The sequence below is a fragment of the Callospermophilus lateralis genome, chromosome 2, assembly GCF_048772815.1.
Source record: "Callospermophilus lateralis isolate mCalLat2 chromosome 2, mCalLat2.hap1, whole genome shotgun sequence".
Lineage (NCBI taxonomy): Eukaryota > Metazoa > Chordata > Mammalia > Rodentia > Sciuridae > Callospermophilus > Callospermophilus lateralis.
Window position 1 is genome coordinate 6,559,411 of NC_135306.1, and position 27,285 is coordinate 6,586,695.

The window sequence follows — 27,285 nt, forward strand, 5'->3', positions numbered from 1 at the left end:
ACAATAAAGGGGGAGAAGAGAGGTACTCTGGATTAGACAGAGGGGAGTGAAGGAAGCAGAGGATGGATGGGGGTATAGAAATGATTGAATGAATGAATCAGACATTATAACCCTATCTGCATATGTGATTATATGACCTACATCATATGTAGGACCAGAAGAATGAGAAGTTATACTCCATTTACGTATGATGTGTCAAAATGCATTCTTAAACTGGTATACAGTAAACCTACAGAAGTGTCAGTTGATATCACTGTTCACTGCTCTGTGTCATTAGCTAGTGCTTCACTAGCTAATAAATAAATAGTGCTTCACAAGCCATAAATAAATATTAAGAATAGCAACTGAATACTTAATGAATCCACAACCTCAGACACAGTTTAGATAAGTGGATTGTACAATATTACATTTCTAGAATAAATTTCCCTTTCTTTCACTACAAAAAAAAGGTACCATATTCTTTTTAATTGATAACTAAACTATATTCTCTCTGATCTACCTAACCAGCAATATAATAAAGGAATCTGTAAGAATGGTTTCATCTATGCCAGTTTCCTCAGAGAAATTACAAGACTCATGGAATCACCATACCTTGGAGGTTTGTAGTAAGAAAGCCCTTCTAACAACCGCTGCCAATGTTTATTCAATTCTGCTTCAATCTGATTCTGGAAAAGAACAAGGCAATTATACAAATGCAACTTTAATCAGATTCTAGGATCACACTGAGAAATACATATTCCATTGAGCCTCTTTAAAATGCATTTTCCTCCACATTTGAAATCATTCTGAACACAGAATTCTGTAACCACCTTTTCTTTAGCTAAACACTGTAGTATAATGATTTGCCCTTACTAGGAAATTTCTGATAAACATATTTTGTAGTGGTTGCACAATAATTCATCAAGTGGCTAGATTGTAATTTATTTACCATTTCATCTAATGTTAGATACGCTTAAGTTAATCATAATTTTTTAAACAATTTTTGTGTTAATTTTATTGAGATACAATTAACATACAGTAAGATTTGACAGGTTTTTTTTGTGTGTGTATATGGTGCTGGGGATTGAACCCAGAGCATGCAAGACAATCACTCTACCAAGTGATCTATATATCCCCAGCCCAACCACAATTTTTTTTTTAATATTTATTTTTTAGTTGTAGGTGGACACAATAATTTCATTTTTATGTGGTTTATATTATATTATAAATTATTTATATCATTATATGGAGACACAGCGCTCGCCTACCACGTTTGAAGCCCTGGATTCGATTCTCAGCACCACATAAAAATAAAATAAAGATATTGTGTTCACCTACAACCAAAAAATAAATATTTAAAAATACATATATAAATAAAGAGCCAGGCATAGTGGTATGTGCCTGCAACCACAGTGACACAGGAGGCTGAGGCAGGAAGATACAAGTTCAAAGTCAGCCTGAGCAACTTAGCAAGACCTGGTCTCAAAACAGAAAATAAAAAAGGATGGGGATGTAGCTCCATAGTAGAGCATTCCTGGGTTCATTCCCCAGAATCACCAGAGAGAGGTGATGGATGGATAAGATAATGAAGTGCAAAAAGCTTTGTGCACACAACCTTTCAAGGATTTCCTTCTCTGAAGACTCACCCTAGAAGGAGAATTCTCAGTTAAAGGCTCTAAAATGGGTATTCACATTATTATGTTAATTATAACAACATCATCTTAACACTCTATCCTCACAGGGCCCACTACCCAAGGATCAACATGAATAACTCCCTTTATTGATCATATACTTGGCAATGTCCTAGAAACCACAGCCTCTCTGACCTAAAGGAAGAAGAAGGAAAATGAAGAAAAGGTAAGGAGAGTATGAAACAAAAAAGCCTGAGAATCCATCTTAGCCTGAGGCAGGAGAAAGGTATTTGAACCCCTCCGCACCACAGCTGATGAATCAGCACTGGTATTTTTTCAGAACAGGAATCAATGAAGTACAAAGAAAGGCAGACTTAGAAAACTTCAATAACCAAGACACATTCCCATATCTGCAAATAGAGGCTGAACATGTACAATATTTATAAAGTTTAGGAATAAGAAAATGTGTTTACTTCCCACTTTAAAGGCAGTTTTTTTTAAAAACATTTATTTTTTAGAAGTAGTTGGAAACCGAACCTTTATTTTATTTATTTTTATGTGGTGCTGAGGCTCGAACCCAGGGCCTCACACATGCTAAAGGAGCACTCAACCGCTGAGCCACAACCCCAGTCCGGCAGTTTTATTTTTTGTAACATTAGATACACAAAAAACTCTGAAGCTGCTCAAGAACATTACCACTTACCAGTTCTCTCAGAGCTGACCTTCCAAGTAGAATTGTCCACAGTTCTCTACTGCTCCTGAAAAATGAGAAAGCAGAGGTAGGTTTGCCCTTCTAGATTATATAAATTTGACTAAGCTACCTCATAGCTATTTGACTATATGCTACCAGGAATGGAACCCAAGGGCATTCTACCACCGACTTACATTCCAAGAGCTTTTTTTTTTTTTTAAACTTTGTTTTGTTTATTTATTTATTTTTTAATGTGGTGTTGAGGATCAAACCCAGTGCCCCACACATGTGAGGCAAATATTCTACCACTGAACCACAACTCCAGCCCTCCCCAGTGCTTTTTCTTGTTTATTTTGAAACAGGGTCTTTCCAAGTTGCCTTGAACTCAGGATCCTCCTGCCTCAGCCTCCTGAGCAGCTATAATCATAGTAAGTATCTCTACACCCATCTATGTCTAGTCTTTAAAAGCAAACAGACAAACCCACACACAAGAGACAATCTGTTTTGGAAAGTTTTGGAAAAGTAATCCTGTGCATGATCTTAGAAATACGATCCTCAAATAAAAATTAAGAAACAGTTACCACATTTCAACACAAAATTTAAGATGCCATTAGAGCTGCAGGTATAGTTTGTTGGCAAAGAGATTGTCAAGCAGGCTTGAGGCCCTGAGTTTAATCCCCAGTACTGCAAAGGAAAACAGAAAGAGATAGAAAACAGATGCAGGCAGGCACAGCACAACACCCCTATAATCTCAGTGACCTGGGAAGCCGAAGCAAGAGGATCACAAGTTTGAAACCTGCCTAGGCAACTCAGCAAGACCCCGTCACAAAAAAAATAAAAAATAAAAAGGGTTGGAGACATATCTCAGTGGCAGAGCTCTTCCCTAAAATAAAGAGACTCTGGATTCAACTTCAAATACTGCATTAAACAAACAACAAAAAGAATGAAAAAGCTGGCATTAATTGTAAGATATGTCATCATTTATGGTTCACTAAATGATTTCAATAAATTATGTGCCCCACACGTGTGAGGCAACGCTTTCAATAAACTGTGACAACTCATTAATAATACAACATAAATGGATTACAGCGGCACTAAAATTATGAAAAGTTTTGTACCTTAGAATTAATGAAATATAGTAATTAATAAATTACAGTATATCCTCCATACCAAGACACCTCAATTTAAAACTTCTATCTTGGAGTTAGGGGTGCAGCTCAGTGCTAAGCACATGCTTAGCATGCAAAAGGCCCAGGGATCAATCTTCAGCAACAAAAAAATTTCTCTGCCCTTCTCACTACAATGTAGTAACCAATATGGAAGAAGAATCTAGAAAAGAACTACATATATTTTACATTGTAACCTCTAGAAAAAATTCTAATGATACAATGCAATATAATTCACTTTCTCAGTGAAGTCTAACAGCCATTACAACAGTCCTACATTCATTCATTAATGAATTCCTACCAAATGCCAGAACCAGAGGTACTTACAAGATAAAACACATCAGGTGTGGTGACACACACCTATAATCCCAGAGGCTTGAGAGGCTGAGGCAGGAGGATCGCAAATTTCAAAGTCAGCCTCAGCAACTTAGCAAGTCCCTAAGCAACTTAATAAAACCCTGTCTCAAAAAATAAAAAAGGATGGGATGTGTCTCAGAGATTAAGCTCTCCTGCGTTTAATCCCTGATACCAAACATGCGCGCGCGCGCGCGCACACACACACACACACACACACACACACACACACACACACCGTTACCAGTGTTTCTTCAAATAAGCTACAATCCCCAGAGTGTGCTTACCTCAAGCTCCTGCCCTCATCAATACCTTTAGAATTTCACAAAAATTGGTCTTAGGGCTTAAGTCTAGAATTAAATATCCAAATGTAACCAATAAGAAATGCTCTCAAGGGCTGGGGTTGTGGCTCAGTGGTACAGCACTCACCTAGACCAGGTGAGGCACCGAGTTCGATCCTCAGCACCACATAAAAATAAATAAATAAAAATTAAGGCATTGTGTCCATCTACAACTAAAAAAATATCAAATATAAAAAAAAAGAAATGCTCTCAAGAGGGGATGGTAGTGCACTTGCACTTGTGAGGCACTGGCATTGACCATCAGCACCATAAATAAATAGACAGACAGATAAATAAATAAATAAATAAAAGTTATTTTGAAAAAATGCTCTCAAGGGGCTGGGATGTGGCTCAAGCGGTAGCACACTGGCCTGGCATGCAAGCGGCCCGGGTTCGATTCTCAGCACCACATACAAAGAAAGATGTTGTGTCTGCCAAAAACTTAAAAAAAAAAAAAAAAGAAAAGAAAAGAAAAAAAAATGCTCTCAAGAAAGAGTTATAAGCAGCACAGGGGTTATATTTTGTGAGATCCCAAATCAGTACCTAGAATAGTAACCTGAAACAAACACCACTTAAGAAAATTTATCTGCAAAGTAAAGATGAAAGGCCCTAACAAAATATACTATACCACAAAATAAGTTAATTAATTTAATTAAACATTTAACAAAGAGAAGGCAAGCTCTGCTAACTATGAAGATACACGGAAAACTGTTTTCCCATTAACACTGTAACACAAAGTCCTAGGTCCATCTAAAAATTGTCCTTCAGGATTTCTCCCATCAAAAGAGGCTTAAGCACAACTAAAATTATAAATCTCTTTCCTAATGGCTAATACTTCTGAGAAAATAACTTAGATTCTGTTAAATCTATAGCCACCAACTTCCCCAACAGCACACTGGAATCACTAATCATCTTTTCTGATAACAAGTTAGCATTCATTGTTCAAAAGTAATTAGGAGATTAGATTCATTTAATGAAACAAATGTGTCCCTTTACGCTGAGAGTAAAAAGGTGTAATTCAAGCCTTAAGTAATTTAAAACAAAAAGGCAAGCTCACCATTTAAGAAATTCACAGTAAAATTTTAAAAGTAAGTCTTTTATAAAGGTATAATTATTCTCTAACTTGTGTGATATATTTTAATTAACAAAAATAAAGCAAAAGCGTTATTTTAACTGACATAGTGTACTTGCCTAGAATGTGTAAGGCCTTGGGGTTCAATTCCCAGAACAAAAAAAAAGAAAAGAAATGCCGGACAAGGTGGCACATGCCTGTAATCCTAGAGGCTCAGGAGGCTGAGGCGGGAGGATCCTGGATTCAAAGTCAGCCTCAGCAACTAAGCAAGGGCCTAAGCAACTCAGTGAGACTCTGTGTCTAAGTAAAATATAAAAATGGGCTGGAGATGTGGCTCAGTGGTTAAGCTTCTCTGGTTTAGATCCCCGGTACCAAAAAAAGAAAATGGCATGTATGGGCTAGGGTCGTGGCTCAGCGGTAGAGCGCTTGCCTGGTATGCTTGAGGCACTGAGTTCGATCCTCAGCACCACATAAATATAAAATGAAGATATTGTATCCACTTAAAACTAAAAACTAAATATTAAAAAAGAAAATGGCATGTATTTTTTTTCCTTTATCTTTTCCTTTCTGGTTTGCACAGATAGGAATAATAAATAATAATAATCAGATATTATAATAATAATCAGATATCTATTATTACAAAAAATTCACAGCCAATAATGGACGCAAAAGTATATACAAATTTATGGAAAGAAATATTTCACTAATTGAAGGCTTTTGTATGCCTAGGCTAATTCACTTTCTTAATCATCTTCTAATTTCAAAAAGCTTAGGTACTAGCTTACTTGAACTCATCTGCATTTCCTTTCAAAACAGATCCCCATAGCTAGCTAATAGTGATTCCCACAGAAACTAAAAAGACCAATACCTGCATTCAAAGACCAATCAAGATCCATAATTCCTTGTTTTCTCATATCCAAGCTGTTGCCATTTGTCATATCAATACTTGCATAATTTTTTTCCTTTTTCTTTCTTCATACTAGGGACTGAACCCAGGAGCACTCTACCACTGAGCTATACCCCCAGCCCTTTTATTTTTATTCTGAGACAAGGTATCAATAAGTTACTCAGGTAGGCCTCCTTGTGATCCTCCTGCCTCAGCCTTCTGAGTAGTTAAGATTACAGGGGTGCACCATTGCACCCTGCATATTTGTACATTGTTTTTTTAAAGTACAGTATGTTAAAACAATGTTTCTCAAAAATGCAATTGGAGCCAGGCACAGTGGCACACACCTATAATCCCAGCGGCTCAGGAGGTTGAGGTAGGATCTTGAGTTCAAACCCAGCCTCAGCAAAAGCGAGTACTAAGCAACTCAGTGAAACCCTGTCTTTAAATAAAATACAAAATAGGGCTGGGGGTGTGGCTCAGTGGGTGAGTGCCCCTAAGCTCAATCCCTGGTACCTCCTCCCAAAAAAGCAATTGGCCTTCAGACCACTTACAGCGAAATCATCTGGGAAGGATACAGCAACCTTACAGAACCTTGGTCACCATCCCATGCTATTCTTTTGGAGGCTACACATGGAAAATCTACATTGTAAACTAAACACCCCAGATGAATTCCTTAAATACTACTACCCTAGAGCATCATTGTGCCTCAGGGGAGCAGGTAAAAGCCCTGGTTGGTAGAAGTCTAATCTGTCATTTATGTTTAATATATTGGCACTCCCCCAACCCACCACCCCAAATAAGATTCTGCTGCTAAATAAGATTGGAGATCAGTGCCCAGAGTAACACAACACCGTTTATATTCACTACTCAAAAAAATAAGATAAGAGCTAGAGATGTAACTCAGTGGCGGAGTGCTTGCCAAGCAAGTGTGAGGCCCTGGATTCAAGCCCCAGCACCCATAAAGAGTTAAATGTCCACCCCCCTTCTGTTTAGCTGGGCATGGTGGTGCAAAGCTGTAACCCTAGCTACTTGGGAGGCTGAAGCAGAAGGATTGCAAGTTTCAGTCCAGTCTTGGCAACTTAGTGACACCCTGTCTCAAAATTTAAAAAGGGCTGGGGACATAGCTCAGTAGAAGAGTACCTCTGAATTAAATTTCAGTAGCCACTCCCCCAACCAAGTGACAAGAGGCAGTGGAATCAAAGAGAAAATTATTGTTTATCAAGAAAGGAATCCTTGTAGAAGTAAGAGTTAATGGTTCTTCAATTGCTACACATTTGCTGGTGGGGAATAACAAAAATACAAAGAAATCTAAAACTTTCATAAGCTCTATACTCTTAAGCTTAACACTGCAAAAGACAAACACATTAAATGCTCTTTGCATAAAGCACAAAAAGAAAAGTACTTAAGGGAATGATACTAATAATTAGAAAGTCAAAAGGAACATAATCATATAGAACAGTGTCAGAGAAGAGAGATCACTAGGAACTGTTCTAGGGATGGAGGAAAGACCTCACCTCAAACTGGGACATGAAGGTTTGAGTCATGTGATTCTCAAAAAAACAACAGATGCTGGACATACAGGGGCAGGCCAGTAATCTCTGTGACTCAGGAGCCAGAGGCAGAGTTATGAAAACTAAACGGGGTGGGGGTGGGGCAGCTGGGGATGTAGCTCAGTAATAGAGAGCTTGCCTAGCACTTGTGAAGCTCTGGGTTCAATCCCCAGTATCATAAAAAAATAAAAATAAACACTAAACAACATAACAGATACAGCTGGAACTATGATGTTCAATCTAAAGTCTCAGGGAAACATTTTCTAAATACATTTTAAAGAAACTAAATAAGTGCTAGAGTGTTGCTCATTTATTTGCTCAATAAATAAATGAAACTGAGCTAAGTATTTGGGGAAGAAACTAAAACACAAAAATTTAATTGCCTCAAAGTTAAAGTTTAAAAAAATATATTGACTTCCAGTCCAAAAATTCTAGCAAACTTGAAAGTCCATTTCTGAAAGAGATGAAATAAAGGATACTGGACATTATCTTCCTTACAGAGATTGATTTGATTATAAACTTTTAGTGAACGCTACTGGGAGGTCAGGAGTAATAGTTTCTACAATTCAGTCCTTTTGGAGAAAGCTAAGATAGCTGGGCTACTCTAATGAGACAGTTCTTTTGAGAAACTCGGTTGTATTCCACATAGAGATAATAAAACCAGCCACTGCCCATCTAACTCCACAGATGGGATACACCTCTCTTGTGTAAAGTTGAGATTCAAGATTAGCAGAAAGAGCTTTTCAAACTGCAGCCCTGTGTATACTTTCAAGCATACCTACACCACTCAAGACTTCTACAAAGATATTAACTGAAGAACACAAGCAAACACAAAAATGTCAATATTTAAACTGACAACCTCAAACGACATTCCCCAAACTCTTGAGTAAAAGTATTCTTCCATTTTGACTATTGCCAAGTCATTTTCACACACACAATGACTTTGCTACAAGAACAACATACTTCATAGTCACCTCAAATACTCCCCTGAAAAGGATTCACATTTGGAGAAACAGGAGATCAAAAGGATAGACCTGTCTGAGGTCAACTGCAAATCAGGAGGCACCAGGAACAGAATGAAAATTTTCTTAGTCCAGACCTCTAGGCATTTCAAACAGAATGGCTGCTCAATATAATCCCAACTGCTATGAACAAGCCCCCCAGCGCTAAAAGAAAAATCACTCTAATACAAATCATGAGCAGAGAATTGCCTAGAAATCCAAATGTCTATCTTGAGGATGTTTGGTAGGTTCCTCAGCACAACAATGCTGGCAAATCAAAACTTTTCTTCCCCTGTTTTCTCATTAAAAGAACATGCCTTATCCTACAGTAGCTAAATTTTGTGCAGGCTCCACAATGACAATGAAGCAGACCTAGAAAAGGAAGGCACAGAAGACCAGGCAGCCAATCAATATAACGGCTGACAGGAAAGAGCAGGAGGGAAATCCAAACTGGTCCTCACAAGGATCATAACTCACCCTGGGGAAACTCCAAAGAAAAATCTCACTTTCAGCTGGGTGAGAAGGGAAGACAGTGATATTGGAGAATACTGGCAATGTGTGTAATAAATATTTACGTGTTCTTCTGGGTGTTTAGGATACAGTGGTGAAGGAGACAAAAAAAAGTAGGGAAAACTGCTGGCACAGGCAACAAGAAGTGACAGGAAGGAGGGTGGTGGGGAGAATGAAGACACTTCTTCAAGCAGTAACGTGGACGATGTGGTCTGGTGTTGTGGTGTGGTTACAGCTTTGGAGTCGGAGAGCCTCCAATTTTACCACGGGACTATTTATGAATTGGACTTCTGAGTCATCTGCATAATATACAGCGCCTCTCCGGGCTGTGGGAATTGGATGAGATGACGCCGACAAAGCGCTTCGCCATGGGATGGCGCTAGTAAGCATCTTCCAGGGAGTGCTGTCTTTTCAGCAATTCATCTTCTCTCCCCTAAAGCCTAACACAGTGCCTGGAATCTCTCAGCTGATGGGAGCCAGTCGGCTAACTGAACCAATGCATGAAAAAAAATGAACAGAAGCGCGGAGAAAGAGAGCCCTCGGGGGAGAACCTGGGGCGCGGGCAAGGCCTACCCGGTGCCGGGGCAGGACGCGGGGAGGCTGCAGCCGGGACGGGTGGCGGACCCTCCAGGCGACCGCGAAGCGCTCCGTCGCGCCTCGAGGGAGCTTCACCGCCGGACGAGGAAGCGTGGGTGGGGCGCCACGAGACGCGCCGGTGGGGAGAAGGGAGGAAGCAAAAGGGACCCGGGTGAGCAGACGGAGGCCCGGCGCCGAGCGAAGGGGGCAGCAGCTGGCCCGTTCTCTCACAAGTGCCCTCCGGTCCCCGCGCGCGGGGACCGTTTGGACGTAACCGCCTCCCGTCTCAGCGCCTGTCCACCCGGCCCGGGCTCGTCCCGCCGCCACCACCTCATCCCGCTCCCAACTCCCGCCCCGCTCCCGTTCAGCTTCCACCCGGAGCCTCACAGCCGCCCCCGCCGACTTGGCCCGCTCCGCACCTCACACACGGTCCACCGGCGGCGGCCGCCATCTTCGCGCGCGCGCGCCCAGCCCCGCCCCCAGACGCCGCTCCCACGTGACCGCTCGCCCCGGGACCCGGCGCGTAGGCGGTATCTTTAGTCACGTGACAGCGGGGCGGGGCCAAGATGGCGATGCCCAGGGACGTGAGGAACCCGTGGTGGGGGCGGTGGAGCCCGTAAAGAGAGCCGAAGAGCGGCGACGTCTGCACCATAGGTTGGAGGCAGTGAAGAGTCATCGGGCGCTAGCTTCTAGCCGCAGACCGTGACCTGCTGGTGGAGCTCCCTCCTTAAAGCTGGAGAAGATTGTTGGCAGAGTGAAGCTGCTGCTCTCTTCGTGGCTGGGTGAGGGGCCCAGAGGCCAAGGCGTCCCTACTCACCCCGACTTCCCCAGAGCCCTAGGCGTATAGACATGACCCGAAAGTGCCCTCCGGCAGCCCCGGAGTCCGGGGCTCTCCTGAGCGGTACAGTGCTGGCAGAGGCGGCAGTGGTGTTCGCAGTAGTGGTGAGCATCCACGCGACCGTCTGGGACCGATACTCGTGGTGCGCAGTAGCCCTCGCAGTGCAGGCCTTCTACGTCCAGTACAAGTGGGATCGGCTGCTACAGCAAGGAAATGCCGTCTTCCAGTTCCGAATGTCTGCAAACAGTGGCCTACTGCCCGCCTCCATGGTCATGCCTCTGCTGGGAGTGGTCATGAAGGAGCGCTGCCAGGCTTCTGGGAACCCGCACTTCGAGCGCTTCGGCATTGTGGTGGCAGCCACTGGCATGGCAGTGGCCCTCTTCTCCTCGGTGTTGGCTCTGGGCATCACTCGCCCAGTGCCCACCAACACTTGTGCCATCTCAGGTTTGGCAGGAGGTGTCATCATTTATATCATGAAGCACTCGCTTAGCGTGGGCGAGGTGATCGAAGTCCTAGAAGTGCTGCTGATCTTTGTTTATCTCAACATGATCCTGCTGTATCTGATGCCCCGCTGCTTCACTCCTGGGGAGGCACTGCTGGTACTGGGTGGCATCAGCTTTGTCCTCAACCAGCTCATCAAGCGTTCTCTGACTGTTGTAGAAAGCCAGGGGGACCCAGTGGACTTCTTCCTGCTGGTGGTTGTGGTAGGGATGGTGCTCATGGGCATCTTCTTCAGCACTCTCTTTGTCTTCATGGATTCAGGCACTTGGGCTTCCTCCATCTTTTTCCACCTCATGACTTGTGTGCTGGGACTTGGGGTAGTCCTACCCTGGCTGCACTGGCTCATCCATAGGAATCCACTGCTTTGGCTTCTTCAGTTCCTCTTCCAGACAGAAACCCGCATCTACCTCCTAGCCTATTGGTCCCTGCTGGCCACCTTGGCCTGCCTGGTGGTGCTCTACCAGAATGCCAAGCGATCATCTTCTGAGTCCAAGAAACACCAGGCCCCCACCATTACCCGAAAATATTTCCACTTCATTGTGGTAGCCACTTACATCCCAGGTATCATCTTTGACCGGCCACTGTTGTACGTGGCTGCCACTGTATGTCTGGCAGTCTTTATCTTCTTAGAGTATGTGCGCTACTTCCACATCAAGCCCTTGGGTCACACTCTGCGGGGTCTTCTGTCCCTCTTCCTGGATGAAAGAGACAGTGGACCACTCATCCTGACACACATCTACTTGCTTCTGGGCATGTCTCTTCCCATTTGGCTGATCCCCAGACCCTGCACACAGAAGGGTAGCTTGGGGGGAGCAAGGGCCCTAGTCCCCTATGCAGGTGTCCTGGCTGTGGGTGTGGGTGATACCGTGGCCTCCATCTTTGGCAGCACCATGGGGGAGATCCATTGGCCTGGAACCAAGAAGACTTTTGAGGGGACCATGACATCTATATTTGCACAGATCATTTCAGTAGCTCTGATCTTAATTTTTGACAGTGGAGTGGACCTAAACTATAGTTATGTTTGGATTTTGGGATCCATCAGCATGGTATCCCTCTTAGAAGCATATACTACACAGATAGACAATCTCCTTTTGCCTCTCTACCTCCTGATATTGCTGATGGCTTAGTGTTACACAGAGACATGAGGAGAATGAATGGTCCCCACAGCAGTTAGCCACTTGGGTATGAAGAGCCAAGGGTAAAAAGCAGATTTGGTTTTTCAGTTAATCAGACTTAAAATAAAAAATAAAAAATAAAAACCTCTCCTGGTTTTAGTTTTGCCAATATTTAAAAAAGAAAAATGTCTGACTGTACAACAATTCAGAGAACTTGAATTGTAGAGCCCCCTTTGCTTTTGTGGTGGGAGGCGCAAATGAACACTGAGGCATTAGAGCATAATGATTAAAGCTTCAGGTTCTAGGGTTAATCTGATCAGAATCTTGGCTGCATGACCTGTTAACTGTATGACCTTAGGTGAGTCATTTAACCAGTCTGAACCTAAGTGGATGTTAAGAGGATCCAATTTGAGATAATGTATGTGAAGTATCCAGCTGATGGCCCACCCAGGCCTAGCAATCAGTAAGGGAAGATGTCTTGGGCTGGGGCTGTGGCTCAGTGGTAGTGTTTACCTAACATATGTGAGGCACTGGGTTTGATTATCAGCACCGCATATAAATAAATTAATAAAATAAAGGTCTATCAACAACTGAAAATTAAAAAAAAAAAAAGGAAGATATCCTTATTACCCAAGACCAGTCTTCAGTTCATTGAAAAGCCAGGTGAGGGGGAAAAAAAAAAAAAAGGCCAGGCAAGATAAGAGGTTTTATGCGTTGTACTTGGAAACCAGAGTGACCTTTGTTCTGACTTCACTTGGAGGAGAACCAAGAGAGAAAGAGCCAAATGCATATGTTTTCTCCTACTTAGGCTAGGAAGAGCTGAAGGGAGAAATGGGTCAGCTTCTGGGTCACTTGGAAGGGCTGGAGGGAAAGGATCAGATCCTGGACTCAAGTCCTATTCCAGCCAGCCTCGCTCCAAACTCTCCGTAGCTGGGCAGTGCTAATAGAAAAGGATTGGTCAGACATTTCTGACTCCTTGTCCTAGGGTCCCTCCTGAAACCCTTTCACATTCCAGTGAAAGGGTCACATTTCCAAGCCTTGTCTCTAATGGTATATGAATCTAGGAGAGATTCACGGGGCTGGGGAGTTTTCTGAGAGTTAAAATGGGTCCACTGGGGGTGCATACTCCAGTCAGATCCCAAACTCCAGACCACAAGCCACAGGGGTAACAGCCTAGCCAGTAGCAAGAAGTCACCAGGCGTTCACTGAATGGAAAGATAGCACAGCAGGATTCCTATGCTGGGTAACCCAGCCTGGTAAGAAGAGTAAGAACTTAGGCCCACCACGGCCAGAAGCCAGGCGTGAACTTCAGAGCTGGAACTCTTCTGCTTAGGAATTACTGCCAAGTCATTTCCCTCAGAGAGGAGTACTAAAACATTCTCCTGGATCTCAGCAAACTTAACAAACTCATTCCTTCTCCCAGGCTCCCTTCTGTGTTGGCAAATGTGGGTGAGAGAGCATCAACTTCACTAACCAGCTCCCTAAGTGGCCTTGGGAAAGAGCTCTCCTCTGAGCCTTACAGTAGGGGAAGAACTAAGCCAAGGTTATAGATGTGGCTGCCAAAGCTAGACAAGTGATGTCCAGAATGAGGACAGAGAACTATGGTGGGCCTTTCTCAAGGAGGCTGCTCTAGCTTGTAGTGACTTTGCTAGAGTGTGGACCCAGTGTTATCAATTGCTCACTCATTGAATGAAGTTAATGAAACCTGGATTATTATGTGGAATTTCCCAATTTTAAAAAGCTATATTTTCTGGTGCTGTGGATGAAACTGGAGAACTGCACATACTAGGCAAGTGCTGTACCACTGAACTACATCCCCAGCTCAAAAGTCTGATTTTAAATGCTGAGGCTCAGACAAAACACATCTGCAGTCTGGAATCAGCCAGTGATTTCCATTTTGCAACCTCTGGACCAGACCTCCACTAAGCAGGTTTTTGGATTTAGAAGTTGTTTCAGAAATTCTGAGTGTCTTCCAAGCATGCCAAAGCAGGAGGGGCCACTGGAGGCCTGATCTGGCCTCCTTGTTGTCCAGGTAGGGAAATGTCCCTGAAAGAGGAAGGGCCTGGCTTGAGACCAGAGACTGGTAATGGATTCCTGGTCCTGGGCTTTTTTCCCCTCTCCAGCAGAGGATTGGACAGCACAAAGAACAGGAGCCCAATTTCTGTATATCAGTGACAAATCCTCTGAAAGGGACATGAGGAAGAGTACCACATTTACAATAGCCTCAAAAAAAAAAAAAAAAAAAAAAAAAAAAAAAAAAAACCCAACAACTTGGGAATTAACCTAATAAAAGAGGTGAAAGACCTCTACAATAAAAACTACAGAACACTAACGAAATTAAAGAAGTCCTTAGAAAATGGAAAGCTCTACCTTGTTCTTGGATAGGTAGAATTAATATTGTCAAAATGACCATACTACCAAAAGTACTATATAGATTTAATGCAATTCCAATCAAAATCCTGATGACATTCCTCATAGAAATAGAAAAAGCAAACATGAAATTCATCTGGAAAAATAAGAGACCCAGAATAGTTAAAGCAATCCTTAGCAAGACGCCACCTTCTTGCAGGTGGCATCACTATACCAAGACCTTAAACTATACTACAGAGCAATAGTAACAAAAACAGCATACCAAAACAGACTGGTAGACAATGGTACAGAATAGAGGACACAGAGACTAACCCACATAATTACAGTTATCTTATATTAGACAAAGGTGCCAAAAACATACATTGGAGAAAAGATAGCTCTTAAACTAATGGTGCTGAGAGAACTGGAAATCCATATGCAACAAAATGAGATTAAACCCCTATCTCTCACCATGCACAAAACTCAACTCAAAAGTGGATCAAGGACCTAGTAATTAAACTACAGACCCTAATAGAAGAAAAAGAAGGCCCAAATCTCCATCATATCAGATTAGCCCCCTACTTCCTTAACAAGACTCCTACAGTGCAGGAATTAAAAACAAGAATTAATAAATGGGATGGATTCAAACTAAAAAGCTTCTTAGCAAAAGGAACAATCAATGAAGTGAATAGAGAGTCCACAGCTTGGGAGCAAATTTTTACCACTTGTACATCAGATAGAGCACTAATCTCTAGTGTATATAAACAACTCAAAAAGTTAAACTCAAAAAAAAAAATATCCTAATCAATAAATGGGCCAAGGACCTGAACAGACACTTCTCAGAAGGTGATATACAATCAATCAACAAATATATAAAAAAATGTTCAACATTTCTAGCAATTAGAGAAATGCAAATCAAAACTGCTCTAAGATTTCACCTCACTCCAGTCAAAATGGCAGATATTAAGAATACAAATGGGGGCTGGGGATTTGGCTCAAGCGGTAGCGCGCTCGCCTGGCATGCGTGCGGCCCAGGTTCGATCCTCAGCACCACATGCAAACAAAGATGTTGTGTCCGCCTATAACTAAAAAAAAAATAAGTAATAAAAAAAAAGAATACAAACAGAGGCTGGAGATGTGGCTCAAGCGGTAGCGCGCTCTCCTGGCATGCGTGCGGCCCGGGTTAGATCCTCAGCACCACATACAAACAAAGATGTTGTGTCTGCCAAATATTAAAAAATAAATAAATAAAGTCAATTGTTAAAAAAAAAGAATACAAACAACAATAAGTGTTGGCAAAGATGTGGGAGGAAAGGCACACTCATACATTGCTGGTGGGACTGCAAGTTGGTGCAGCTAATTTGGAAAGCAGTGTGGAGTTTCCTTGGAAAACTGGTAATGGAGCCACCTTTTGACCCAGCTGTCCCACTCCTTGGTCTATACATAAAGGACTTAAAAACATAATACTATATGGACACAGCCACATCAATGTTTATTGCAGCACAACTCACAATAGCTAAACTGTGGAACCAACCTAGATCCCCTTCAGTAGATGAATGGATAAAGAAACTGGTATACATACACAATGGAATATTACTCAGCCATAAAAGAGTATAAAATCATGACATTTGCAGGTAAATGGATGGAGTTGGAGAATATAATGCTAAGTAAAGTTAGCTAATCCAAAAAAAAAAAAAAAAAACCAAATGCTGAATGTTTTCTCTGTTATAAGGAGGCTGATTCATAGTGGGATAGGGAGGGGAACATGGGAAGATTAGACAGACTCTAGATAGGGCAAAGGGGAGGGAGGGGAAGGGAGGGGGCAAGGAGTGTCAAAAAGATGGTAGAATGAGATGGACATCATTACCTTAAGTACATGTATGAAGACACGAATGGTGTGAATATACTTTGTATACAACCAGAGATCTGAAAAATTGTACTCTATATGTGTAATGTGAATTGTAATGCATTCTGCTGTCATATATAATAAATTGGAACAAAAAAATTTTAAAAAAATGAACAGTCCACAATAAGAAAGAAAGCATGATGCTTTAAAATGAAAAAAAAAAACAAAAACAGAAGCCCAATCCTGGACCAGGGTGACACAGCTGAACAACTGAGCAACTGTGTGACTTAGCAGGTAGGTCACTTGCCTTTTCCTTGGCCCAGCTCCTTCACTTATAAACACAGATCATCACAGCACCTTCCTCTCTGTGTGAGGAGTTGTGTAAAACAAAGCGCAAAGTGTGCAGGGCGGCATGTGGCCAACGCCCACTAAGTGTTGTGAGTGAAGTCACGCACACTGCGCAGCAGGGCTTGGGGACCAGAATGGTTTTCGGCAGGAGTCTCATCTGGAAAGCAAGAATGCTTGAGAAGAAGGACAAATGGAGAAGCTGCATTCAGAAGTCATTTTTATTGAGTGTCTTACAGCGGAATTATTAGAGTTGCTCCTGAGAGAGGACTTGAAAATGGACCAGACCTCTTTCATGGCTGAGAGGCCACCTCAAGGGGAAGTTTGTGTCGGGGAGTAAGGTGCAGAAAGACCAAGATCTTGGGGAAGGCCTTCATCCAGCCTGGGCCCTGCCCTGCCACTTCAGCCTCCCCCAGCTGTCTGCAGGGCTGAAAGCACAGACCCTGAAGGAGGAGAGCTCTGCAGGTTCACAGCTTCCCCACTGCAGCCGGCACAGGAGGCAGCGTGCTGGGGTTTGTAGTCCACAGCTACACTGGGAGGTGACGGTCCCAACCCTTCAAGGGCTTTAAGTGTACAAGGCAGGAAACGGTAGCTCAGCTGTCGGCTGGAGCCTGTTGAGATTGAAGACAGGACCACTCTTCCCAGTCCCCAGGCCCCCTCAGGGGACTTGAACACACACACACACACACCCTGCCATGTACCAGTTCTCTGGGCTCCAGACGGTGCCAGTGGCTTCCATGAGGTGGAAAGTGTAGGCCTGGCGTGAGTGGTCTGAAAGGTTCTGCTCACTCTTGTGCACCACCTCTCCATGGATCAAGACCAGGGCCCCTAGTAGAGACATGAGCAGGTCAGGGGCACCGTAGGCCCAGTGCCACCTTCCCAGATCAGGAAGGGGTGCGGTGGTCCTCCCTGGAGTGGTTTAGTGACCTCACCTATCCCCATGCCTTTCCACAGACTGCTTGTTCCGGGTCCAAGCCATGTTGTTTAGACAGGGGCTCCCTGCAATCAAGTGTCCTCTGCTGTGGGCTGTGACTTTGGCAAGCCTTACAAAGGGCCTCTCCACCCCAGATGTGGGCAGAAGCCCTCTGCACTGTGCCAGTCAACAGGGACCTCCTGATGATGCTGGGGTGTACCTCAGTGTCCCTTTCCATAAGGAAGAGGGATCACGATTAGCCAACATCTGTGAAGCCCTTGCCGTGTGTCACCTAAATTCTTTATAAACATTCTAGATGCATCCCACTTTACATTTGGGGAAACTGAGGCTCAGGGTGATTTCCGTCATTTACCCAAAGAAACAGACTGAGAAGCAGAGTCTGGACTCTAGCCTGGCCTGCTTGAAGTTGCTGTGATCGCGCTGCTTCCTGACTTCCAAGTATCCTGCCAGCCCTATCTCCTCCCATTCTGTGACTTCCCAGTCCTCAGGTGACACCAAAAGAGCCTCCCAGATGGTGGGTGGTGGAGCACACACAGACCCCTGGGTGTCCTGCCTACCTTTCTGCACTGGTGTGGGCACAAAGAGGCTGTTATCCCAGTCTGGCTCTGCTCCGAGGAAGCTGGTAGCAGGCCATGAGCCAGCAGGAGCCCGGATCATCCTTCTTGACACTCCGCCTGCAGGCCAAGATGGAGCCTCTAGACCCTCTGTTCACCTGATCCCTCTCCCTGGGGGTTGGGGTGGGGAGCCAGGGGTTCTCACTGGTGTGGGAGCCAGGGATGAACCAAAGGCAGCCATTCTCCAGCGTGGCATCCTCCAGTGCCATCCACATGCCCAGCACCCGGCCCAGGGGCTCCGTGTACAGGAACGAGGCATCCTGGTGAGGGGAGGCTGCGGCAGACCCGCCTGGAGCTGAGGAGTCTGACCCTTCCCTCTGTCCCACCTCATCTTGACCCACTTCCCACTCCACCATCCTCCCAGACTTCCTGTTCTGAGAATCTTCCACTTCTTGACCCAGGGACTCTGAGCAGAGATTTTACCTCTTAAAGCTTCCATTTCTTCAACTGTAAAGTGGCCCTAACAATAACTTCCCTGAAAGGGCTGCTGGAGGGTTCCATAGGACAGTGTATGAAAAGTGCTTAGGACAGGGCTGCACACCCTAATTGCTAAAAAGTAGCTGCTACCATTGAATTCCAGCCAGGTGACTAAATCCACCCTTGTCTTTCTTTCTTTCTTTCTTTCTTTTTCTGTGCTGGGGATGGAATCCAGGGTCTTGCCTTGGCTAGGCAAGTGGTAAAGACCACTGAGCTACACCCTGGCCCTAAAGCCACCATTCTTTACCAGAGATGAGCAGACTCCAACCACCAGATAGCCCACCCAGTGGTGTAAATTTGGAAAGTTGGGGTTGGAGAGGGGATACCTATGACCAAGCATCCGGTTGTTGTTGTTTAAAGAGACAGTTTTGCTGTGTTGCCCAGGCCAGCCCTGAGTTTCTGGGCTCAAGCAATCCTTCCACCTCAGCCTCCAGAGTCACTGGGATTACAAGCAAGTGCCACCATGCCTGACAGTAGTGAGTGAGTATGTGTGTGCATGCGTGCGTGTGTGTGTGTGTGTGTGTGTGTGTGTATTTGATTTCCTTTATTTCACACTGTCTGAAAACCATCTGTGTTAGTAATCTATATTTTTAACCTGCTAAGGGTTGCTGTCAGATTTAGAAATCTGTGTGCCAGGGGCTCCAGGGTTCCCCACCAATCCCCTGTTCTGGGAAGGAAAGGAAGGTGGCTCCTCCTCCCCTGGCCTGAGCTTCGTGCCCACAGGTAATGCAGTAAGCATTTTCCCTTCCTCCAAAGACCTGACCACCATGATATTCCAGACTTCCTGCCCATGGCCTATGCTGGGCCCCACAATTGCTCACAGCTTACCTTCACCACCAAAGTGAGGTTGCTGCAAGATAGGGGAAGAGTCTGGTGAGAACGGATGAGAACAGGGAGGAGCAAGGCTTGATCTGAGTCTTATAGGATGCTCCCACCCTGGGTACCAGCTAGTGAGCCCCTACTGTGAGCCAGGCTCAGGAGAGAAGCAGAAGGAAAACCACCTGCCCAGCAGGGGGTGCACAGTCTGCCTGGGAGACAGCAAACACTAGCCTAACAACAAGGTCATGAAGCAGAACCAGGAAAGGGCTAGAAAGAGGGATACAGCATTGGCCAGGGGTTGGCTCAGAGGTTAGCCCCCAAGTCAGAGCTGGGTCCCTGTTTTCCTCAGGGGTCTAGAAGGCTTTTTAGAGGAGGTGGCACTGTACTTGGGAGCTGAGAGCAGAGCATCTCAGTAGTCAAAGAGGGGAGGAGGGATTCTTGGGGCTCCCTTTTCTTCATACCACCAAATTCTAATAGAGCACAAACTCAGTACCAGGTACCCACTTCACATGTGCTCTGGCCAACTCAACACTGATAACCCAGCAGCTTTGGCCCACTATGGGGAGGGGCTTCCTATGAGCAGCCTGCCAGTTTTACAAAGGGTAAAGTAAACTGAGGCCTGGGAAGGACACATCGCTCACCTTGAAGATGTACATGCTCTGCACCACCACAGGCATCTGGAGGCCCAGACTTCTGGCCAAGGCCTGGAAGGGGGCAGAGTCACACTGCAGCCTGCCCACATACACCTCTATCTGTCCCCACTTGCCCGTCCCCACCTCTGCTCACCTGCACCTTGGGGGAATGTGTGACACTCCTGAAGACAGGGTCATGGGCATGCAGAGCTGTGGGACAGAAGCCTGCTGATGGGCCAGTCTCAGCCCCCATGTGTCCCTCCCACCCTGAGAACTGGACTCAGGCCTCACTTTGACACTTTCAACTATTTTAGGTGCTTTAAACTTTATGCTTTTTATAACCAAGTAATGGGCCCCAAAGACACCTTCATCCCACCCAGCCCCATCCCACCATGACCTTATCTTGGACCATCTGGCTATCTGGGAACCTCACTCCAGCCCTAACTCCCCACCCCTCAGGGAGGACGAAGGATTCCAAGGGACTCTTAGTTGGCAGCAGCTTCAATACTTCCACTTCCTCTATGTGATCTGAGGTGACTACTATTTCTCTCTGTAAGTCTTGGTCTCCTCCATTGTAAAGTGAGGAGGAAAAGAGCTGCCCACCCCCCAGGGCTTCTAGGGGAGCAAATGAACATGGGCAGCAGGCACAGTCGTCAGCGGTCTTTGTGGTTTTTCTTGTTTTATCTGCAGTACTAAGGATTGAACTTGGGGGTGCTTTACCACTGAGCTACATGCCCAGCCCTTTTTATTTCTGAAATAAGGTCTCACTGAATTGCTCATATTTGCCTCAACTTGCAATCCTCCTGCCTCAGCCTCCCAAGTCACAGGGATTACAGGTGTGTGCCACCATGCCAGGGATTATTTGCTATTTGGGTGGGGGGGTACCAGGGATTGAATTCAGGCACTCGCCCACTGGACCACACCCCCAGCCCTATTTTGTATTTTATTTAGAGACATGGCCTCACTGAGTTGCTTAGCACCTCACTTTTGCTGAGGCTGGCTTTGAACTTGTGATTCTCCTCTCTTAGCTTCTCAAGCCGCCAGGATTACAGGTATGTGCCATTGTGCCCAACTGCTGTTATTACTGTTATTACAAAAAAGTAAGTTTTGAATGCACTTAATGCCACTGAATGAAATATTTTAAAATAGTTATGGTTATTGGAGGCTGGGTTTGTGGCTTAGTGGTAGAGCACTCGCCTAGCATGTGTGAGGCATAGGTTCAATCCTCAGTATCATTAAAAAAATCAAAAAATAAAATAAAGATATCATGTCTACCTACAACTAAAAATATATTTTAAATAGTTATGGTGACAAATTTTATGTCACATGAATTTTATCACAACTTGTTTACAAAGCCACCATGCTATAACTTCAGGTTTAAAAACAAGGAGTCGGGAGTGGGGATAGTAGAAGATAGGAAAGGCAGCAGAATACAACATACACTAGTATGGCAGTATGTAAAAAAGTGGATGTGTAACTGATGTGAATCTGCAATATATATACGGGGTAAAAATGGGAGTTCATAATCCGTTTGAATCAAATGTATGAAATATGATATGTCAAGAGCTTTGTAATGTTTTGAACAACTAATAAAAAAAAGGGAATATAAAAAAAAATAAAAAATAAAAACAAGGAGTTCACAAAAATAATTACAACGTGATCCTGGGGGAAAAAAGTGAAAATTTCTACACTTGGTTTTGGGGTCTCAGAGTAGGAGTAATTTCAACATATCAGCTGCCCCTTAAGAGGGCTCCAGGAGGGCTGGGGATGTGGCTCAAGCGGTAGCGCGCTCGCCTGGCATGCGTGCGGCCCCGGTTGGATCCTCAGCACCACATACAAACAAAGATGTTGTGTCCGCCGAAAACTAAAAAATAAATAAATAATTAAAAAAAAAAAAGGGCTCCAGGAATCAACAGGTCCCAGGAATCCCCCATGCCTGGGACAGTAGGTTGTGGAGAAGCCTGCACATGCCCTCTGTTGGGGTCTCAAGTGGACCCCTCTTCCCAGTGCGGTGGTAGAAGTGCCATGTGATTAGCGTTACACAACATCAAAGACCACGACCAAAGGGGAGCATGCAGCCAGAAAGGCGACTTGCCCAACCCCTAACTCAGTACGCATTTGACGGCTTCTCAGCTCTTCAGGCCATTTCCCATCTATGTCCTGCACTCCCAGGTTTCTGCTCACCGTGACCAATTTTGTTGACTGATTTCTCTGGATGCACCAAGAAATTTCCTGTGGCACAGAGAACAGGTAAAAGAAGAAGAACAGCAGTGCAGCCTCCCTCAGGCAGCTGGCCTAAGTGCCCTGCCCTCCCAGCCCTGCAGGGCAGACCCCTGGATCCAGCAACTTCCCAGGGGGCTCCCACATCTCTGGGGACCCAGCTCCAAACCTTTATTGTCCAAAACACCTTTCTCAAAGAAGAATCGAATCTTGTCACCACTGCTCAAGAAATAGTTTGTGCTTCCCTGTGGAAAGGGACATGGGAGAGAAAGAGAGAGCATCCCAGGGTCAGAGCAGGGGCTTCCCATGCCCATGGGCTACAGATCCCCAATGACATCTTGGACATGTCCACTGAGGCACAGACAGCGGCTAGGAGCCCCAAGTGCCTGTAAGCAGAATTCAAAGCTACAAGCATCGGATTTTTCAGAAACCTCTTATTAGATTCCACTTAACTTACAATGATGCTACATCCAGATACACTCACTATAAATTGAAAACATTAGAAGTGCACTTAATACACCTAGCCCACAGAACATCCTAGATTTCTCTAGCCTCCTCATGGGACATGTACATTAGCTCACAGTGGGGCAGACCCATCCAGTCCAAAACCTATTTTACAAGCTTAAGTGTTTAATATCTTGTTAATTTATCAAGTACCGTGCTGAAAGTGAAAAACAGAATGGTTGTCTGGCATGGGAGACAGATGGTGAACACAGTATCTTTGCTTCCCATGATCAGGTGGCAGACTGGGAGCTGTGACTCCCTGCAACCACCCAGCATCATGAGAGAGTATGATATCGCGTGGTGTCAGTTCTGGAAAAGGTCAAAATTAAAAACTCAAAGTATTGTTCCTACTGAATGAATGTACATCTAAAATCCTAAGTCAAACCATTGTAAGTTAAGGATCATCTGTGCCCTTTCTTCTTGCATTCCTCCTGCCCCAATAATCTACTGGCCTCTGGAGCATTCTCACAAGGCAGATTTGGGGTACCAGTTTCAGCCCTCTTTCTCCTCAGGACCCTTGAGTGGCAGGTCTGTAGCCGCTCTGCTTTCCTGGGATGCAAGGCTTCTAGCTGCTGTAGTTTTCTCTGTTGCCACTAGATGGCAGGAGCTCCTTGGTATGAGTGTGAGTGGCCTGGACCAGAGCTCAGCTGCTCTGCAGGAAGGACTGTCAAACTGTGTAGGGTTGAGATAACTGGATGGGAGAACCACTTGTCCGTCTCAGACTGTGCTGAGTCTTGGGAAACAGCATGTTCTGAGTTTGGGTGCAGGGATAAGACACACAGGCAGCCCATTAAAACCTCAGGGCTCTCTCTGGGATGCTGGCCACAAGGAGGCCCTTTGTGGCAGGAGAATCTGAGGAAGTATAATAGAGCAGTGCACAGCACCAGTTGGTATCAGACAGCTGACTTCAAATCCTGGCTCTACCAGTTAACTATGGTTTGGACAAATGATGGAAGCCTCACTTTCCCTCCCTTCCAAGTGGAAACAATAACCATATCTACCTTGTAAATTCATAGTGACAGGTGTAAGGAGTGGAGCCTGGCACGAGGGAGCCTGCACCTGATCTGTTATCAGAAGGAGCCATGGAGGCTGGGGTTGTGGCTCAGTAGTGGAGAACTTGCCTAGCAAGTGTGGCACTAGGTTTGATTCTCAGCACCACATAAAAATAAATGAATAAAATAAAGGTCCATCAACAATTAAAAATATACATTATATAAAAATATTTTTAAAAGGAGGAGCCATGGCCTTAGGTCCTCCCTTCCAGGATGCTGCTTTGGCTAGGGACTGATCCCCCATCAAAGACCAGATTCCATCTCCACCTACCCCATGTACCCACCTGTGCTCGAAGCTGTTCCTCGTGTTGGGTGGAAAATTCTATGCGGCAGTGGGGAGGGACATCCATCTCGGCCACGATCTCACCAATCCTTTGTTTCATAGCCTCACACTCGTCCACAGACAAGAATCCTTCCAGCACCAGGAATCCATCCTCCTGGAACTGCAGGCAGGAATGAGGCTCAGGCTTCCCTCTGCATGCTTCCCCTTATGAACCATATTTAACCTCCCCACCAAACCCCAAATGTGTGAAGTTGAGACCAATGTCCTATTCATTGCTCTGTCCCCTGCCCCTGCCGTGGTGTCTGGTGCCCTGTGAAGAACAATTGGCTACTTGGATGTTAGGAACGGAACGAAAGGGGAAGGGGAGGTTGTCCTGTATTTGCCCTCCAGTGGGCTGAGCCAGATACAGCTGCATCCGTGTATCCTGCCAATGTCGACTCAACATCTACTGTGTAGGAGACACAGCTTTAGGAGCTGTTATGAGCAAACCAGCTGAGGTACCTGCCCTCACAGAGTTTATAGTCTAATAAAGGAGGCCAGGCATGGTGGTGCATTCCTATAATCGCAGAGAGTTGAGAGGCTGATGCAGGAGGATCTCAAGTCCAAGTTCAGCCTCAGCAATTTAGTGAGAATCTAAGCAACTTGGTGAGACCCTATCTGTAAATAAAAATTAAAATGGTTGGGATGTGGCTCAGTGGTTAAGCACCCCTGGGTTCAATCCCTGGTGCTAAAAAAAAAAAAAAAAATGGAGACAAACATTACACCAACCATCACATGGGGAAGCACACGATCATAAATGCTGAGTGCAGGGAAAGAGGGGGCAGGCTTTGAGAGCTAAGAGCAGAAGTCTGAAATGGAAATGAGATGGGGGGCTGGGGATGTAGCTCAGTTGGTAGAGTGCTTGGCTTGCATGCACAAGGCCCTGGGTCCAATCCCCAGCACCTCAAAAAAAGAAAAGAAATGAGATGGGAGTCTTTGGCAGCAGCTCTGAGGGAATGGCATTTAAAGGGGCCTAAAGGATATTGGGAGGGGAAGAGATGACAAAGAGCACTCTAGATAGAGGAAGCAGGATGTGCGTGCAAAGCCTCTGAGTACATGAGGACAGGAAGAATCAGGAAGGGATGCAGCACAAAGTGAGGGCAGAATGGAAGGGAACAGGATGGTGGCAGGGGCGGGCCAGACTGGGAGCGGGCTTTTTCCTGAGTGCGGGTGGAAGTTAAGGCAAATAGCCTAATCTGACGCCTTGAGTCCTTCTTAGGAGGTTTTGTAACAGGCATCTAAGTCTTCTTTGGAACCCACCACAGTGTCAATTTCCAATTACTGTCAGCCCCCCCACCCCCACACTAGCCCTGATGGATATCCAGTGTGGATTGTCATATACCAGGTATTGTAATATTCATGACATCCACTACAAGCCCTTCTGTCTCTGGAAAACTCTGTACTTTAGAAATTGGTGTTAGGCTGGAAATTGCCTCCTTGGGAAGTGGGACATCCATGGCAAACTGTGCACATGCTTGATCCAGTAACCACTCTTCATGAGATCAGGGAATGGAGCCTGGTGCAGTGGTACATGTCTATAACCCCTGTGATTTGGGAGGTTGAGGCAGGAGAATTTCAATTTAAAGCCAGCCTGGGAAACTTAGCAAGTCCCTAAGTAATGTGGAAAGATCTTGTCTCAAAAAATACAAAGGGCCAGAGATGTGGCTCAGTGGTAGAGTGCTCCTGGGTTCAATTCTCAATACCTACCCCTGGCAAAAAATATTAGGGAATAGAGGAGCAAAGACATATGTGTGTAGGTATTCACTAAGTCTTGCCTGATGAAAACTTACATTGGAATAGTTAATGATTACGTTAGTATCAAGGGATTAGTTTAACAAAGTATGGTTTCCCTGTCTGGAACACAAAACAGCTGATAAAGAAGCCCTGTGGTCACCTGGATGCTTGACTAGCCGGCAAGAGGCCCTCCCTTCAATCCCCAGAACCATAAAAATCATGTAGAAAAATAGTTAGTGACTTGGGAATATGTTCCTGATATACTCTAAGAAAAGGAAAAAGTTGGCCAGGGATGAGTATTTGGTGGCCATGACAACTGGACCAATGGTTTTCTCTCTGACCCTGAAAGTACTAAATGGGGCTACGGGCCTTTTTTTCTTTTTCTTTTTGTGGAAAAGGAAAGCACACTCCACCAACTGAGCTGTATCTCCAGCCCCGTGTAGGCCTCTTTTGAAAACAGGTTAGAGCTCCATCCCAGGCTGGGATGGACTTTTTTTCTTGCAGTGCTGGGGATGGAAGCCAGGGCCTCATATGCTCAGCTAGCTCTTACCATTGAGTACAGCTCTGCCCCAGGACAGAGTTTGAAACAAGGCCTCTAGGGCTGGATACCAATACGAACAGCCTCCATCTGGAATTCCTGGATGATTATCTTAAAGTCTGTGTGCTCTAATTCCCGCAAGTTAGCCTTTTGAATTTGGACTGAGAACTGGGAGGACAACCTCCTGCCTGGCTACTTGCTGGCCAGTCCCCATCCCTCTGGGCCTTGCCTCCACACCACAGGCAGCCAGGCCAGCTGAACTGGCTGATCAGAATGCTTTATCGGTTTTGAGCCCCGCCCCCCCCCCCCAAACATGCCCATGCACAGTGCACACAGCCCCACCTCACCCCAGGTCCTGTAATCTAGATACCCCAGGGCTGTGTGTACAGAAGTTAGGTCTTGTGGTTGGGAACTGAAACCCCACTGTGGGCTTCAGTGTCCCTTTCTGTGAAATGACAGGGAGTGTTGAGTTCCCAAGGGGCTACTGGAGATCTGGACCAACCACACACACTTTTGTAGGACCCTCCCAGTACCCATCCCAGTAGATCCCTACCTACCTTCTGGAGCTGCAAGGGGCTCAGGCAGGCCATGAAAGGGGCTCAGGCAGGCCAAGAAAATGGCTCAGGGAACCAGAGGCTCTGGGTGTGGCTCCAGGGCTAGGGAGGAGAAAGTTCAGGAAGGGAGG

The 27,285-nt window shown here is 45.1% G+C and overlaps 3 protein-coding genes across 6 annotated transcripts in view; 1 reads left to right on the forward strand and 2 right to left on the reverse strand.

Moving 5' to 3' along the window:
• Window positions 1-10,255, reverse strand: part of Nup188 (nucleoporin 188) — a 55,775-nt gene extending 45,520 nt beyond the window's left edge. For 2 of the 4 annotated variants that reach the window (XM_076845313.2, XM_076845312.2), the window contains exons 1-4: window positions 10,180-10,227; window positions 9,758-9,850; window positions 2,314-2,368; window positions 592-665 (exon numbers count right to left, since the gene is read on the reverse strand). In XM_076845313.2, coding sequence (XP_076701428.2) covers window positions 592-665; window positions 2,314-2,368; window positions 9,758-9,850; window positions 10,180-10,211 — 254 coding nt within the window. In that variant the 5' untranslated portion in view covers window positions 10,212-10,227. Of the gene's footprint in view, window positions 1-591; window positions 666-2,313; window positions 2,369-9,757; window positions 9,851-10,179 lie in introns of all 4 variants that reach the window. The other 2 variants (XM_076845315.2, XM_076845314.2) reach the window with 1 other exon arrangement.
• A 61-nt stretch (window positions 10,256-10,316) lies between these two features.
• Window positions 10,317-12,345, forward strand: Dolk (dolichol kinase). The gene has a single exon (XM_076843089.2). The coding sequence runs from the start codon at window positions 10,610-10,612 to the stop codon at window positions 12,224-12,226; it is 1,617 nt and encodes a 538-aa protein (XP_076699204.2). The 5' UTR covers window positions 10,317-10,609; the 3' UTR covers window positions 12,227-12,345.
• A 4,616-nt stretch (window positions 12,346-16,961) lies between these two features.
• Phyhd1 (phytanoyl-CoA dioxygenase domain containing 1) lies at window positions 16,962-27,278 on the reverse strand. The gene is made up of 11 exons (XM_076845318.2): window positions 27,158-27,278; window positions 24,291-24,449; window positions 22,620-22,695; window positions 22,415-22,462; window positions 20,385-20,440; window positions 20,240-20,302; window positions 19,608-19,629; window positions 18,448-18,576; window positions 18,246-18,362; window positions 17,456-17,582; window positions 16,962-17,365 (listed from the first exon to the last, which is right to left on the reverse strand). Exons 1-11 carry the CDS (start codon window positions 27,188-27,190, stop codon window positions 17,320-17,322), a joined length of 876 nt encoding a protein of 291 aa, XP_076701433.1. The 5' UTR covers window positions 27,191-27,278; the 3' UTR covers window positions 16,962-17,319.
• Window positions 27,279-27,285: the final 7 nt, after the last annotated feature.